At 41.5% G+C, this 16,771-nt stretch overlaps 2 protein-coding genes across 6 annotated transcripts in view; one reads left to right on the top strand and one right to left on the bottom strand.

The window, feature by feature from the left end:
• Positions 1–5,639, bottom strand: part of abch1 (ATP-binding cassette, sub-family H, member 1) — a 30,150-nt gene extending 24,511 nt beyond the window's left edge. For 2 of the 4 annotated variants that reach the window (XR_013503296.1, XM_078272431.1), the window contains exons 1-3: positions 5,515–5,639; positions 2,121–2,266; positions 869–1,028 (exon numbers count right to left, since the gene is read on the bottom strand). Coding sequence is in view for 3 of the 4 variants with exons in the window: in XM_078272431.1 (XP_078128557.1) it covers positions 869–1,028; positions 2,121–2,266; positions 5,515–5,571 (363 nt within the window). In the remaining variant the exon portion in view is untranslated. Of the gene's footprint in view, positions 1–868; positions 1,029–2,120; positions 2,267–4,201; positions 4,322–4,978; positions 5,298–5,514 lie in introns of those variants that run through there. The other 2 variants (XM_078272432.1, XM_078272433.1) reach the window with 2 other exon arrangements.
• Positions 5,640–8,588: 2,949 nt separating this feature from the next.
• On the top strand, positions 8,589–16,001 carry lgalslb (lectin, galactoside-binding-like b). Of its 2 annotated transcripts, none has more exons than XM_078272435.1 (5): positions 8,589–8,801; positions 9,341–9,433; positions 9,520–9,608; positions 10,265–10,451; positions 14,289–16,001. In XM_078272435.1, the coding sequence occupies exons 1-5, from the start codon at positions 8,769–8,771 to the stop codon at positions 14,430–14,432; spliced, it is 546 nt and encodes a 181-aa protein (XP_078128561.1). In that variant the 5' UTR covers positions 8,589–8,768; the 3' UTR covers positions 14,433–16,001. The 2 variants fall into 2 exon arrangements, with proteins under 2 accessions (XP_078128561.1, XP_078128562.1); XM_078272436.1 differs by having other exon boundaries at positions 8,590–8,801; positions 9,347–9,433.
• The last annotated feature ends 770 nt before the right edge of the window (positions 16,002–16,771 follow it).

Here is a 16,771-nt window from a genome sequence, read left to right as displayed (position 1 = left end):
CCATATACACATTTTTCTGTAACAACAAACAAATAGGATATATTCTATATTGCTAGCCTCTCTGTTTGAGTCAAAAGTCAAACCAGGTCATTGAATTTCTCTGCATTGTCACATCAGACAATACGAACCAAGTGCACCACAGCGCCACAACAGTTGCACCTCGGGGAACAGATGAGGTGTAACATTTCTTCCTGTCTGGGTCACCTATCAGGGACGTATGCGATGCAAAGGCTTACACACAGGGGAGGACACGTGCCATGTGTGTTATCAGCCTCATCAGGTATCCAGTCTGACAGTAATGAGACACACTCACAGGTTACTGACAGCAACAGAACACAAGCTAAATTAAAAAAGCCCCTGAGAAAGGCACTTAAATGTGGAGCTGAAGGACAGAGTAATTGGACGTAATGCTGACAGAGAGCTGCAGGGAATTGTAATTGGAAAAAATACTGTTTCAGTTTAGCAACCAAAAGAAAGCTTTCTGACTGAATATACAGCAAAATGTAAGGACAACAGGAAGTCTTTTTACAAAAAAATAGACCTCATGTCATGTTAAAGGCCTTGAATTTGCATGGATTTGTGGCTTTTCCAAAAATGTTATGTGGTGTGTATCCATGCAACATACACTCATTTACACATACCTTTAAATAGAGCTTTTCACACTGCATATATTTTTAGCCAACACTGACAACTTTTAGCCCTGGACTTGGTCTATTTTCAGGGGATAAACCTGCTGAAGAGCAGGGCCAGCAAGCCCTAGGCTAAAGTCAGGCCTGGCCCACTTTGGATTGTGCCAGTGTAAAAACTTACTTAGCCCCAAGTGCAGTGTGAAAAGCCCTAATGATACATTTTAAGATGTGATGTTTACCTGCGGCATGTACCCGACCATCTTCCCCGGCACGTCATGACCAGGGAATGCAGGTGGCTTCCCCAACACGGCGATGTGACCCCACGAGATTTTCAGAGTTCCCACGATGCATTTCAGAAGTGTGGTCTTCCCACATCCACTAGGTCCCAAAAGGCCATATCTGCAACCCAGAATCAAGAGCATTTTAGATAATAGAAGACGGCTCTCAGAGCAATTTTACAGCTAGGAAAGTTGCGAGACTTTATGTGTTTTTATCATCTGTTTAGTTGAGTTGAGTAAACAGCGTGTGTAAACAGCGTGTATTCATTCACTGCAAAGACGTCACAGCTCTAACTAGCATGTTCAGTCATTACGAATGTGAACTGAAAGAAAACTAGTACATGTTAGAGAAACTGTAGTTTCATTTCACATACAGTCAGACATGGAAGGAGCTTTAAGAGTTCCTTTGTCAGTATTTCCAAATAAAGAAGTAGATACGGTCTATGTAAACACCTAAAGATAACCAGATGACTATATTAGATCAAACACAACAACGACTGCAGACAGTGTAACAGAGTTACAGGCCCTACAGTGAGATTGTGTGAGTTACTGTCAAACAAAACAACGGAACTTTACAATAAACCATGATGTGCTACATTCATGAAAATCTGCATTTCTACATACATTTGTAGGGACTATGGTGATACAAAATCCAGGAAATAATTAAGTTAATCCTAAGGATTCACTGTACAACATGTATGTTTAACATTAAAACGTGATTTGTAAAATCATGCCAACAATTATTAGCCATTTTAATAGCTTAATATTGTATGCAAAAAAGGTATAAAGGCTTTAGGCCGCCCTACACGTTATTGTAGACCCAGTTTAATATGCAACTTCATTTTATACAACATATGTAGTAGGGGGTCCCTGCTCCGTCTCTCTTTCAGTTAAGGGGTCCTTGGCTTAAAAAATGTTGAAGACCCCTGCATTAGGTGTATCTCAACTACAGATCTTATAGTAGCCCAAAATACACAACAGTTGGGATAGCATTAAACAACATGACATTGTGGTTAAACTGTACTGCTTAATCCTAATTCTCCTCAATCAAGATTCCATTAAATGCTTCTGTGTAAATCATCAAAGTCTCCCAAACTTTTTTCACATATCCAGAGTCGAGCTTCTCTTAATCTTTTCTAAAACATAGTCAATCAATGAAAACAGTCTGAAATCACAACAATGTTGACAGGTTTGAGTCAGAATGTCCACTCACATGTGTCCCTGTGGTACAGTCAGGTTGAGGTTGCTGAGGACTTTCAGCTTGCCGTACGACCGGCCCACATCTCGGCACTGGATTGCTATATCCTCCTGGCCAGCAGGCAGAGAAGCCTCCAAATCAGCCTTCATATTTCCCTCCTTCTGTTGGATGAGAGAACAACACTTTGTTAAACAGCAATAGCAATCTTCATGACTGGGTGTCAGATTTTGACCAAATAAAACTGAACAAATGTGACTAAAGGACAAAAGAGCGCACAAGGATGATGAGAGAATTCCCTCTCATCATATCATCACAGGACTACAATAATAACTCATGAGATGGTGCACTTGTCCTCACTCAAAGTGTCACACTCAATTGAGCTGCTTTTCAGACCTGAATCTGGGCTGTAGATGCATCTTTTGCAGGTCTGGAATGCAGTTTAGAGCAAAAGAAAGTATGTTTTCTGCCACCAAACATGAAATATTGTTTGCAGGAATTAATGTAACTTTTTTAGTGGTGCAATCATAAACTCTTTCTCCTTTTATATGATGACATATCAGTTAAATATATATATATTATCAGTTTGGAAAAAAAAACCGTCACTGATTGAATTAAAAATCCTCCATGAAATTTTTTGGAAAAAAAGCTCAATCTGTGAGATCTTTGGTTGTTTCTTTCTAAACACTTTTTGGTTACACTTTACTTGAAGGTATCTACATAAGAGTGACATGACACTGTCATGAACGTGTCATAAACATTATAAACAAGTCCTAAACGTTTATGACATAACGCTTCTTTTAGTATCATTCGGTTTTTGTCATGACAAGTTATGGTTAGGGTTAGGGTTCATGTGTTCAAGTGTCACGTGTTCATGACAGTGTCATGTCACTCTTATGTAGATACCTTCAAGTAAAGTGTTACCCACTTTTTAAGTGTCTATCCGTTCATCAAAACGCTTACAATAGGCTGTTTGCAATCATAATATACTTTACTGATCTGCTGGGATCTACTAAATACACCAATTGAAACCTGAGACAACTGAGGGACAGTCGTAAGATGATACTGTTAAAACCGTATTGGCAACTGTCACATCTTCTCATCTTTATGGTGCTGAACAGAAGCTTTAGTAAAGTTCACTTAACTGCCATCTTTTAATTTTCTGCATGTTTGTTTTACTCTCTGAAGTGGTTTCATTGTAATACAACCATTACCATTACTGAAACATCAATTATCAGAAGGGAATTAAGTTATTTTCCTGTTTGTTTTTCACTAATGCTACCTTTTTGCATCCGCTTTTCCCAGATGTTATATCTCACGCACACACACACACACACACACACACACACACACACACACACACACACACACACACACACACACACACACACACACACACACACACACACACACTTGAATTTGGAAGAAAGGGAAATTCCCTACTCCTTTTTTTGTAATCCCACATAGGAATGGCCTGCCATACATTTGAAATTAACTTTGAAAATAAGTAGCTGAAAGAAAATGGAAACCAATCTTTCCAAGTAAGCCAGTCACCAAATCACTGAGGGAAGCAACCAGATTAAGATGAATCTCAATTCTGGCACAACAACATACTGAAACAATTCTCTCTTACTCGGATATTCCTAGCAGTCTCTTTGCATCTTGTCAAGCTTCAGCAGACAAAGTATTTGGGTCGTAAAACAATCCTTTGCCCAGTAATCTCTAATAACAGCCTTCTTTCACGGGTTTCCCCCAGCCTCCAACTAACTCCCTCCTTTAATCCAGCAATCCTCATTTTCCAGTGAGGAGATTAGGGGGCTTGCATTGCGTAACTGACACATTTGGTTGGCCTCACCTTTGGCACTATAGCCTACATCTGCAAAATATACACAAAGTCAGATCGCATGCTTGTTCTGTAAGAAATTATGAATTAGCATGTGGCTGCTGGAGGTTGTGATCATTTTTAGATGACAATCTGATTTCAAACCCAGTTAAGATCCATTGTCTGAGATAAAGCTTGAAGTAAGATAAAGTTAACTACACCGACAGTAAATGTCAACTTGATGGAAGATAAAGCAGCAATCTAAGCAAACACTCACCCTGAGAGAAAATGCTGGCAAAAATGGGAAGAAGTGGAAAGGATGAAGAACAGCTGATGGTGAGAACAGTGAGTCTACAGCCTCAAGACGACTAAACAAAAACATTACAGCCCGGTAAATGCAAAACTGGAACAACAGGTTCAGTTCAGCTCTCTCAGTCCAGGAGGTGAAGAACACACACACACACACACACACACACACACACACACACACACACACACACACACACACACACACACACACACACACACACACACACACACACACACACACACACACACACACACACACTCCACAGTCTGTTAATGGTGACTTTACCATTACCACAAAGCCATTTTGCACAAAAACATTAAATATTTGATGGTTACGGCTTCACAAGTTGTCAGATGCACGTGATCTTCACAATTTCCTTTGATAGAATGAATACTTTGGGATTTATTGGCTGTAATTCTAAATTAACGCAGATAAACACGTCATTTTGGGCTCTGGCAACTGGTGATATTGACATTTTAAGTGCTTGATAATCTAATCCAAAATTGTGAGGAAATCAATACCATAAAGAGTGCAGTCCCACTCTTCCTATTGATGAACAGGCCCATAATAACAGAAAACACACACACACACACACACACACACACACACACACACACACACACACACACACACTGGGCCTCTCTCTTGGTGAACACTTTCCTCTGATAATGGCCTCAGCACAACAAAGCCTCTTTTTTCATCCATGCTCAGTTCTGCTCTGTTGATCAGGGGAAAAAATCCTACCTTTCCTGCCAAGTTGTTGTCAGCGACAGCTTGCGTCGCCGCCAAATGGAAGAAACCCGGCTTGACAGGCGCGCTCAAACCTCTCCGGATTCAGCAGCAAACAAGGCGAGTGAGACCCAAACTGTTAAAGCATGGCCACTGTCCGGCTAATTATAAGCATGCCTATCGGAAGCCTACATGCACCGACCACCCGACCAGCTGCTGCACTTTCACTTCTCCCTTTGACATCACATCAGCGTGTCACACATGCGCTGCAGCAGCAGTGCGGCGACTGCTCTCCCTCCCTCTCTATTGCTTACACGATAAAGCTCATTCTCCCTTCCTCTACACTAATAATCTTGCTGAATATTGTGTCAAAACCAATGAACAGACATCCTGTGTGTGCTGCATCCTGTGTGTGCATCCTGAAGGGGTTCTCTCCATCTTGCTGCAGCAGCGTGTCAGGGACTGCCTGGATAGGCCCGATGTCAAGGGACGGTCTCAGTCCTGAACGTTTTCGCAAAGAGAGCATTCTGTATTATCAAAACGCATCTTACCCGTTCCTCCATCTCGGTGCAGACTGCAGATCCGGCCGTCGCAGCCTGCGCGGCCATGGCAGCAGAAAGGATGGCGGACCGGACAGGAGGCTGGGTCTCTGCGAGGAGAGGCAGCGAGAGAAGGAGGGAGAGAGAGGGATGGATGCGCTGTGGGACTTTATATACTGAAGTCGTATTCATTACTGTTCTCTCTGTTTTAAACACTGACTGTCAAGAGCAATACTGGCTTAGAAAATGCTGGATTTGAAAGTATTTTCTGATCTGTTCACAATCTTATTTGTTTTTGTTTTTTACATTTACTGCATGCGCCAGAGTGCATGCACAGCTGACCACATGCACTAACCTGCTATAGGGGCTGATGATGCTCCACTGTAAAAACAAATATCAATTGACATTAAATGTAATATGCAGTGACGAGGTTAAGCATCCTATTTTTCTTTAATTAAAATAATTAATTTGTCAAATTTGTGTAAGTAATCTGCCTTTGTCCGTTTCATTCTGACTTTTTATTAGAGAAATATATTATAATATAAGAAAACAAATTAAGGAAGTGAAATCCGGAAACAAATGAAATTATCTTAATTTGCTATTATGCACCTATGCTAAAAATAGCACCAAATAATTGATTTGATTGATATTTTTTGCAGTGTAACCAACCTGCCGTGCAGTCATCTCACCTTCAGTATTATGTGTCTGTTGCCAGAGGTCTTGCTGGGTTGCATTTCTCCTTTACTTTCTCAAGGTGGGAAGAAATGTCCCAGCCTTCTTTTTTCATCAAGACTCTGCAAAGAAGATTTATGTCTATTTCAGTGGAAAGCATTTTCAAAATATGGTTTGAGATTGTGCTGTAGTTCTGAAAGAAACCACAAGATGGAAGCACAAAAACAAGAGACTTTCTTAAGTCTTAAAAATGAAAGAAACCTCAAGAGAGAAAATACAAAGAGGACCCCGCAATCCTCCCTCTTTGGACGACTGGGGGTGTGATAGGAAACACTTTTGTAGTAAAATTTAAATGCAACAACAACAACACTGCTTTAAAATGCTGAAGTGTAGGAATACAAATAGCCTAAGTCTTTTTATGTGTTTTTGGAAATAATCAGGACAAACAGGCATCAGTGGTGTCTCCTGCTGTAATTATGGTGGAATTTCCGGAAACACTATGTTGTGGTATGATGAGACTAAGGGAAAGCTCATACAACACCAAGTCATTCATAGGTCACAGGTCAGGGGACGAGAATATTTGGCCAGTCTCTAATAACCAAACCTGTTCATGTATAATTATGTTTGTCTCTCTACAGATTCAGGGAATCTAGGCAGCTGCATGATAAGGGAAAGTTTTGCCTCAGGACTGTCTCCTTTTGGAGGTAGGTGGGCCTGCCACACTTCAGCATACTTCCCAGAGAGAGAGAGACAGGCTGAACTAGGCTTCAGCATCTGTGTTTAGGCGCCTGCAATATCTTTGTTTACCTTAGAGATTCAGCTGAACGTAACTGAAATACACCTTCAGGAAGGCAGGAACTTCAGAGAGTTGGGACGGCACTGCACAATACCACATCGTGGTTAAACTGTACTGTTGTCTCCTCAATTGAGTGTTCATTAAATGCTTCTGTGTAAGTCAAACTGTAAGTCTCCCGAACCTTCTTCACGTATGTGAAATGAGTTGTGCTGCTCCTGAGTTTTTCCTTAACAGTAATGAAGTCAAAGAGAAGTAGGATATAGTTGGGATGTTTATCATTTGGGAACATTTGTGTGATAGAACATGACTGTTCACTGTTTTTTTAATTGCTTTGTATTGAGTCATTGTATACCGTGCTGCACATTTGTGTTATTGTTGTCTTTTTGATAAAGAACAAGGTTCTCACTGCTGGTGAAAAATAACAAGGTTTTTAAATCTCTAAGAGTTATCTCTTTAGTTAAGCTCTTCATTGATTTAGTTTTTTTATTGCTTGTTTTCTTCATGTGAAGTGGCTGTGGGTTATGTGAAAGGAGATTTAAATCCAATGCTTTATTATAAAGACAATTCTGGGTGGGGTTTATTTGAGAAAAACCTGATAGGTGGTATAAAAAAAAAAGTAAAATCTTACACCTGCTCCGAGGTTCTCAGTCGTGATGATTTGCACATTTAAAAATTCATTTTTTAGCTGTTTGAGTATAAAGCATGATACTACTGCTGCCATGAGGTGCGTTTTATCCACTGTGGCCACATATGCTACAAATGTACGTTCTCCTGCTTCAAAGCACTTTGGGTAAAAAAAAAAAAAAAAACTCACATGACAATGATGTCAAACTTTAAGAGATAAATAAGATAGAATTTTCTAATGGGACTGTGTAATGCAATTTAAAGTATTAGGCTAAATCCCTGCTATAAACGGCTTTTAATTAGCTGATGCATCAACTACAGTAGCATACGTATGGAAAAGGACTTTGACATGTTGTTTCGGGTTGTAATGCCTTTACATGTCCACAGAGAGGCAGAATGAACCAAGAGAAAGACAAACACAATCAGAGAGAGTTGGAGATGTTTGCATGCACAGGAATGGACAGAGGGGGGGGTGGAGACAATGTAAATGTCCACTTCATTCAATGAAAAGCAATTAATGTTCCAGGCTCACAGCTGAGCACATACTGGTCTATTTATAGCTATATGTAGCCTCAGAGGAGAGGTTGAATCAATCACAAGTATTGAGTGTGAACACTTTGGCCAATTAGGCCAGAGCACGAGCACCACCGTGTTACATTTTAATGAATACAGGGCACGTGAGTGCAACTGTCTGGCGCTCATACACTAACAACTTATTGTTCAATTCAATTCAATTTTATTTATAGTATCAAATCATAACAGGAGTTATCTCGAGACACTTTACAGATAGAGTAGGTCTAGACCACACTCTATAGTTTACAAAGCCCCATTGTTGTTCCAATCCAGAAATAAAAAAACCTAATAGTGTCCAAAGAGCGCATTGCCTAATTGGGTGAAGGGTTGAGTTAAAATCTGTGTGATTAGCCTTCTCCCAACAGACGGGGATTAAGCTTTTAGTCCGTAATTATTATAAAGCATACGTCAGCAGATATCCACCCATTTCCGAGAGACAGTGGAGCGGAGGGATGTCCTGCTAGGTGACTGTGCTCTCTGTGAGACCCAGGAATAGGAGCAGGAACAGGAATATCCTCCTGAGTCAGTGCCACGACGCTGACACACCACAGGCAGGCTGCCTCTGCTCCCACAATAAGCATCCTATGCTATTCTGCTCAAGATGGCGGTGCAGGCAGCTGAAAAGGACGGGATAGTGAGTATTTTGGGGCTTTAAGGGCACCGGGGAGGGATGTGTGGGCATTTATTTTCTGTGCATAACGCTGTACTGCGATGTAATGCCGATTATCCGGGGCTTATTGTAAATGCGGAGCGCCGTGCGCAGCTTATTCACAGCGCAAGGCGACTCCTCTTTCATCTGTGGCCGGGGAGGACATCCAATATGTTCGCGGTGAAATGTAGCCTATTGGCGGTGTGTGCTCACCTTGGACGCTCAACCGGTGCTCATTTGGGCTACCGCAGTGTGAAATGGGTTCAGTTTGCAGTTTTATGATGCTAATTTTTAAATCTCAAATGGCACACGACAGGATCCCCGATACCAACATGACAGGTCTGCTGCTGCCAACTCGTCATTGTTGGGAAAAGCCGCATGCAAGGCCACACTGGGTGTATTTAGCATCAAACAGGCCTGCAGCCTCATGCTGGGTGTTTAACCTGATCCAGGCCAGTTTATATCCTACCTGATAGACGAATATACATGACCGTTTTCACATCTTGTGTCATTTGTCACTGTTGTTGAAGAACGTGGAAAATGACTATCTGAACGACTCGCTGGAGAACCCCGCCGGCCTCATCTCACCTGACAAGGAGGATTTGTCTCATCTGCTGGTATGAAAGATGCATTAACCGTCTCCTGTCATTGTTTGATGTTTGCTCCGGGCTGCGCTTAATACAATTCTATTTGCTTTGCATAGACTGTGCCATTCAGCGGGCGAATCCGTGGGGGCATGCGGCCGGGGAAGAAGATTATAGTGATGGGCATTGTCGAATTGGAGCCAGACAGGTAAGATAACCCTTAACAATGCATGCACACCTTAGCTGGAGCCTAGCTTTATCTCACCACGTCATCCAGAGTGATTTTAGAGATAGGCTTTTTGTTCTTAAGCCAGTCATACTTGCAGAGCCACTCCAGGACACACTGCGTGTGGGCAGCCAGAGAGAATGATGGCTCCTTAAGTATGCAGAGACAGGGCGTTCCCCAACCAGCAGGGAGAAAACAGGGGGGGAAATGGGTAAAAAAAAAAAAAAAAGAAGACCAAGTGAGGCAGACTTGTTTGGGTGTGTCCTTACCCTGCATGGAAACTTGGAAGAAGCCTCCCCATGACCTCATCATGTTCAGAGGCTGCTGTCCCTGTGGGCACAGTTTTTATGGCAAAGTTCATGTGAATGTCCTGATAAAACAGATGTCCTTTGTTGTATCTCAGCAAGTTTGTTACTGTAATCATGTCTACACGCTCACACAAAGAAGGTTGTGTGTAAACAGCACAGCTGCAGGGAAGGGAGGGAGGGGGATAAACCAAAACTAGCAGCAGGGATTATACATAATTAAAACACGATAGTTTTTCCCCTCACACAGCAGCAGCAGAATTATGCATTTGATTTATCCCAGATTATTCATATGCTGCCTGTCTGACTCCCCTGCATCCCTTCCTCCCTCAGCTTTGACGTGAGCTTAACCTGCGGCCGTGACTCGGAAAAGGAGGAGACTCTGCATGACGTGGCCCTGAAACTCACCGCACGCTTCGCTGACCGCCAGTTCCTGCGCTGCGCCTGCATCTCTGGGAAGTGGACACAGGAGGAAGTGTCCACCGACTACTTTCCCTTCATCCCCGATCAGCCTTTTAGGGTAAATATCCTTTTAGTATTCATGTTAAATTCACATGCCAGATGGTTCTGGTGCTCCCTGTTTGTAAGTAAATTCAGGTTGTTGGCTCTTGTTGTGCACGTGTTTCTATGAAGATTGTGCGATGCTCTCTTTGCCTCCAACCGTCCTTCTCCTTTGATCTTATTCCCATCTGTTCTCATTATCATGGTTACAGTTAAGGTAATTTTTTTCTTTTACACACTGCATCTTATTTCCTTTGGACCATTATTTTTATAATTGTATTGCTGTGATTTGGCTCCACAGACTTACAACAAGAGTCCATAAAGCTGAAGTGGACAGCCAATCAGACAAGATGTCAATAAACCCCCAGTGAAACCATAGTATGTTAACCAGATTCACATTGGATAAAATAAGTTTAAATGAGGAAACCCACCCTGAAGTACTTTAGGCTGCGTTCACATACGATCATCCGGTCGCCAGGCAGTCCGGGGAAAACGCAGGTCTTATGGTAGTGTGTTTAGCCTGTGGAGGTGGGGGCCTCAGGGTGGAGCTGAAGAAAAAAAAAAACAGAGCAGCCTACGGCGAAAAGTTGAGACAGATTCAACTTTTGGAGAAACGCAACCTGATGTCACGCTGCGGTGGACAATCATGTAAACGGCGATCAGACTTAACAGTCCATTTTGAGGCGGTGCGAAAGTCCTGTACAATAAACCGGAGACGTCACTGTTTCTGTCACTGCCACAAGAAAGTTTTAAAACACTATGAAGGTAAAAAAACGAAACGCAAGCACTGAACTGCGCAGGAGTTTGTGTAACAGCTGACTGTTTCCTGCAACAAGCTACAACACAGTCTCTTCTTTTTTCTTTCTCCATGAAACGAAGCTGCCTTCATGTACGGTCGGAAATGCAGACGTCTATAAAAGATCTGACAGTAAACAATTATTGTGAAATATAAGGTCTACTTGTGCTACATTGGGGGGGAGGGGGGTTATGGCAAATGGGCCATTCAAGTGACACTCTCATTGCTGCAAAATTCTGTGGCAAATCGCCGGACCGCCTGATCTAGTGTGAATGAAGGCTTGAGTATGCTTGAATGCTCATACAATGTCAACATAAGGTGCCAAGACAAAACAAGTGCAAAACCGTGTAAAGAGTCAGTGCAAGAATGTAAACAAAGCAGATTGAGTCGTGATAATCATTCAAATTTGGATAGCATGCAGACTTCTTGGAAGTCTTTCCTCGAAGTCGATCATAGCGGTGCCCTTGTGTGTGCATGCAAAAAGGGACGGTAGTGGTTTTGTGAAGAAGGGGAAAAAAAGAGAGCTTGAAAGAGAAGTTGAAACCTGGCTTGCTTTCGAAACGTCCGGGCACCTGCCGCCAATCTCTGTGAAGTAGATTCTCAGATTGTTGGTTTTCAGATGATGTTACACAATCCAACTTATGATGCTTAAGAAAGTAGCAATAATTGGCGCTGAAACATTTAGTTGAGTAGTTGATTGACAGAAATTATTTTTTCCAAGTAAGAATGCTCAAACGTATACAATTCCAACTTTGTTTCAACAGTTTTTTGAGAGACCAATTTAGTATTTCCTTTTCTTGTTGGTTGTTGTGTGATGTGTTTTTGGTTGGAATATTTCTTTTAAAATCCTGTCGTGAGCATTACAAGCAGTCCACTGTAAGAGATAATTGCATCTTGCAGTAAAGAAATAAGAGACAAACAGGAAATGTTTTCCATGCTATGTAGATACAGTATCTCTCTACTGTAAATACAGGCTGTATCCGGTGTGGTGGTGTCTACTGCAAAAGGGGGCAGCATCAGCTGTTTGTGTGTTGGATGATGTTGGGGGGGGTTGAGCAGCAACCAGCAGCACATGTGCATGAGTAATTCCCATAAGACCTGAGGACTTGTCCACTCTAATAATTCTGAATATGCACAGGAATAACCCATATGGTGCTCGCCTAAAAATATATGATGACGTGTGAACTTACCATCTTTTTACAAGATAATTCTACTGGAGGAAAGAAGGTTCAGTCCTAAATTTCTTTCAAAGACAAAACGACGACCATCTTTGGCTTATTTTTGGAGTTGATCCCTGCGTGTGGTTATGTAAAGTCAGCTCTCTGACAAAGTATCCTTTGTTTGTGGTCGGAGAGTGACCAAGCGGGTCAACACAGTCATGACTCTGTCAACAGCTGGAGGGTGGGGATTAAGGCTGTCATACAGATGTCAGAGGCATGTGGACAGACACATGATGTGCTGTGGGGTTTCAGAGGAGGACGACTAGTTTCTGTTACGTAGTTCATCGGAACAATCTGCCTCGGGAAGTGCGATCACGCTGGCAAAGTTAGTTTTCTTTGGTCCAAACTGTACGGACGTTTGTTGAGGTTCAGTGTTCAGCTGCAAGCAAAGCCGGTGCCTGTAAGCAAAAGTGGCAAGGACTCACTTTTAGCTTATTAGTTAGACAGCGTTTTGATGGTTTGGTACAAATTAAAACGCATTCCAAAAACAGCGGATATTAAGCATCAGTCCAGGTTGTGATTTGCTCTTGTTAAATGTTTTTGACTCTACAAGCAGGATTACCAGATGGCTGGTGAACACCCTTTACATTAAACCCATACAAATATGTGTTCAGTAAATGCTTCTGTATTTAGTGAAAGCTGCACTTTTTAAAGGCATACTATGTAACTTTCCCTCTTCGGTCCCCCTACAGGTTGTGTCATTGGAACTACAGCTCGCACGACTGTAGTTCCAATGAGACAACCTGTAGGGGGACCAAAGAGGGAAAAGTTACATAGTATGCCTTTTTAAAATAGTTTTATATTGACAAGGGGGGAAACAAACCCTGATGACATGTTGTGCAATGTGAAAGTTATAACTCAGTTCTACAGACACTGATCTTTTAACCGTAGCAGAGAGCTGTTGAAAACGCCTCATTGACTTATTGTTGTAGCTCTAGTGCTAAGCTAACATCTCCTGGCTGTAGCTATATCATATTTACGGTACATCACTCCTCTCGCTCTCCACAAGCAAATGAGCCTATTTCCCAAAGTTGTCGAACTATTCCTTCTGTATTCATCTGCCTTTATTGCAGTTTGATGCTCCAGTGCTATTGTCATTGCTTCTTTATGGATTGATTATAATTTGTAAATGACTTTGCTTAAAGTGGCCATATTATTCATAATTGTAATTTGAGATTGTCTCAGAATGGGTTTACATGGTTTAATTTTCAAAAAACACCATATTTTTGTTGTACTGCCCATTGCTGCAGCTCCTCTTTTCACCCTGTATCAGGTCTGTTTTAGCTACAGAGTGAGACCTCTCAACTTCTGTAACATCTTTGTCAGTCGCACATGCGCAGTAGCTAGGTAAGGATTACGTGAGCTAGCTAGCTGTTTCTCTAACTTCGGCCTGGACAAGGCAGGATTAGCTGGGAGACTTCTACTAAATGAGGGCAAACTTCCAACTTTGTGTGGAATACATGCAGAACAGGGACATGTAGTTCTATACAATTTATTTTGTAGATTAGGGTGCATTTGTGTGTGTGTGTTGTAGCAGTGTTTTGCCATTGAGAACGAGCTAGCATGCTAACGGTTAGGCCCCTCGTCTCGGCTAGTTACGTAGAAAGCCGTGCAGATTTTGACCAGCTCACCCAGAGACTGAAGGCAGGACACATTCAGAAACCGTATTGCACTCAAAACAGCATGGATGGATTTTTTTCAAAGTTTGTATGCGTGTGGAAGCACCAGAGACACAAACTTTTTTTTTTTTTCCCATAATATGGGCACTTTAATCTCAACTCTTTCCCTCCTTTTTTCCTGTCTCTCCCTTCATGTTTTTTTTTTTCTTCCCTCCCTGCAGATTGAGATCCACTGCGAGCACCAGAGGTTCCGGATATTTGTGGACGGACACCAGCTCTTTGACTTTTATCACAAAGTAAAATCTTTGTCCTCTATCGACACAGTACGGATACAAGGAGATCTACACATCACCAAGCTCGGTTAACATCCCACTCCTCCTGCTCTGCAAGTCGTGTGTGAAGCAAGGACTTTACCACAGATGACCACACACACATGTGCGCCTGTTACGTCATCATCCATAACCCATCATGCAACACTGCAGCAGCATAACAACTGGAGGGGAAAAAAGCTCCGGCGGTGACAAGTACATTTTCATTCACTTCTATCCATTCCTTTCTGTTGAACCAGGATCTGATGATGCTTTGAGGGTGAATGTGTTTTCTCTTTGTAGCCCCAGTTTTGTCACATCAGGGAACTCGTGGCTTATTAATAGCATATTCTTTTTTTATGTTGAGTCTTTTTAGGGATGCTAACGTGGAGGCAGGTGTGAAGTGCTTTCAAGGATGGAAAAAAATAACTTGGTTGTTATAGAAACCGGTTACTCAGGAACAATATCTGGTTCTGAGCAGCAAATGTGCAAGCAAACTGTTGCTTATGGATGAAAATTTGGGGACTGATTTTGAACGTTTTTAATTCTGCAACTCGTGGGCTTATAAAAACATTCCAAAATCTTTTGGATAAACTGGAAAATGCATCTTGATCAAGCTAAAAAGAGACACTGGTCATAGATTACCAGGATTTTAACCCAACCCATGTGACAAATATGCTGTAAAATCCTCCAGTATCTGACCTGAGCAGTGTTAAGCTATTCAAGCTAAGCCTTGACTGATTCCCATAAGAGCTAAAACATGATTTTCATATCAGATAAAAACAGTTGTAAAGCGTAATGTTGCAGGTTGTTGACGCTTTTTAGAACTGATTTTACTCAGCTGTAATTATTGTTGCAGTTATCTTCGAAAACTCAATCTTCGGATCACAATAGAGCGCAGTATCACACCCTGTTTTCGCTGCGCTGATGCATCTCCATCGCCGTAGCCGCTCCTCTGCCCTCCGCCCACCCCCTTGGGCTTATCCCAGTTGTCACGGTAACACACTGCCGTCTCTGTACACTGCGCGTGTTGGTAGTTTTAGCGATCACTGCAGCCATTCTCCTGTAGATAGAAAGTCCAGTGTGCTGAACAGGAAGTGGAGTTATGACTGTTTACTCTGGTGGGCAAGGAGAGGAGAAATTATATTTGAAATGGGTTTGAAATTTGGACTCTGCTGTCACACTCACAGAACACACGTGTTCAATGCAAACCTCATCCTAATGGTACACTAAACCAATATGCAACTAATTCTCATAAAACACTCTCGGTACATATTCAGAAGAAACTGTGCTGTCAAAGCGTGCTGGTGTTAAAACTAAACTCAAACTAAAACCTTCAGTCACATTTACTGTAACCGCTGTTTTTTTTGGAAGCAGGATCAGATCCTGGTGGTATTTTGAATGTATAGTATTCATGTTCCTATAGTAGTAGCATAGAAGATATAGTGATGCACAAAATGATTACTTACTGTCAGTTTTTTGGTGGTATGGCTGGTGCTGTTTATAGTCCATTTTCAGTCCTACAGTATGTCTCGTGTTTCCTGATCATTCCACTTCATTGTTTTGTCCACACAGAGAGAGAGAGAGAGAGAGAGAGAGAGAGAGAGAGATATATATATATATACACACACACACACACACGTTATAAAGCAGTTAAAGCCTTGTGTAATGCAGGCAGCAGATTTTTACAAGTCTAACAGACACAGTAATGTCCTACATGGCTTTGTCTCTATAACCATTCCACTTTTTCTTTTTTTTTCCCACTGAGGCAGAAAGGAAGTTATAACTACATAGTAATAGTACAAACGTATCTGCAAAGCAAAACTCACAGTATTAAGAGTATTACAGTAAGTATATAGGTCTAACGGGGCTCTGTTTACACCTCATTCACTATGATCTGTAAAGTTTTACACATAATAGAATTGGGTAAGAATTTCACTGCGTAGATTTCTGGGTCTCACTTTCCAATAAAGGGTTTAGAAGATGTAACTTATGGCTTTATTATTAATTTATTAATTTAACTATAGCTTTTTTTTTTAGTTCAGTTATAAGTGAGTGATAACAACAGCTTTTGGGTTGCCAGGTTGTGAAAAATTCCTTCTTTTGGGTTTCTATTGTATTTGGTAATATTCCAGTTAGTAAACCATCTAATTAACATCAGTTCTGCAGTTATACAAGTTGATGAATCATTAATAAGGGTTCTGACTTTCTCACTTTATATTAATGCATTAAATCTTGTCAATGTGACCTGCATGAAAAAGCTAAAAAAGACAACGAGCGTCATTCTGCAGGAGAATCAGCCAAAAGGATTTGAACCTGTCAACCCAAACTTTGTTCCTATTAATGACTTATAAGTATATGATCTGTTAAACCTTAGTTGTATATTTATTAACTAT

The sequence above is a fragment of the Sander vitreus genome, chromosome 17 (assembly GCF_031162955.1).
Source record: "Sander vitreus isolate 19-12246 chromosome 17, sanVit1, whole genome shotgun sequence".
Lineage (NCBI taxonomy): Eukaryota > Metazoa > Chordata > Actinopteri > Perciformes > Percidae > Sander > Sander vitreus.
Note: the sequence above shows the minus strand (reverse complement) of the source record. Positions and strands in the feature narration are given on the sequence as shown.

Bases quoted from the DNA above. Each gene is read 5' to 3' on its own strand.
- lgalslb (XM_078272435.1), top strand. From the start codon at position 8,769: ATGGCGGTGCAGGCAGCTGAAAAGGACGGGATA. The intron at 9,434-9,519 runs GTATGAAAGATG...TGCTTTGCATAG, and splicing joins AGGATTTGTCTCATCTGCTG to ACTGTGCCATTCAGCGGGCG. The intron at 9,609-10,264 runs GTAAGATAACCC...TTCCTCCCTCAG, and splicing joins GTCGAATTGGAGCCAGACAG to CTTTGACGTGAGCTTAACCT.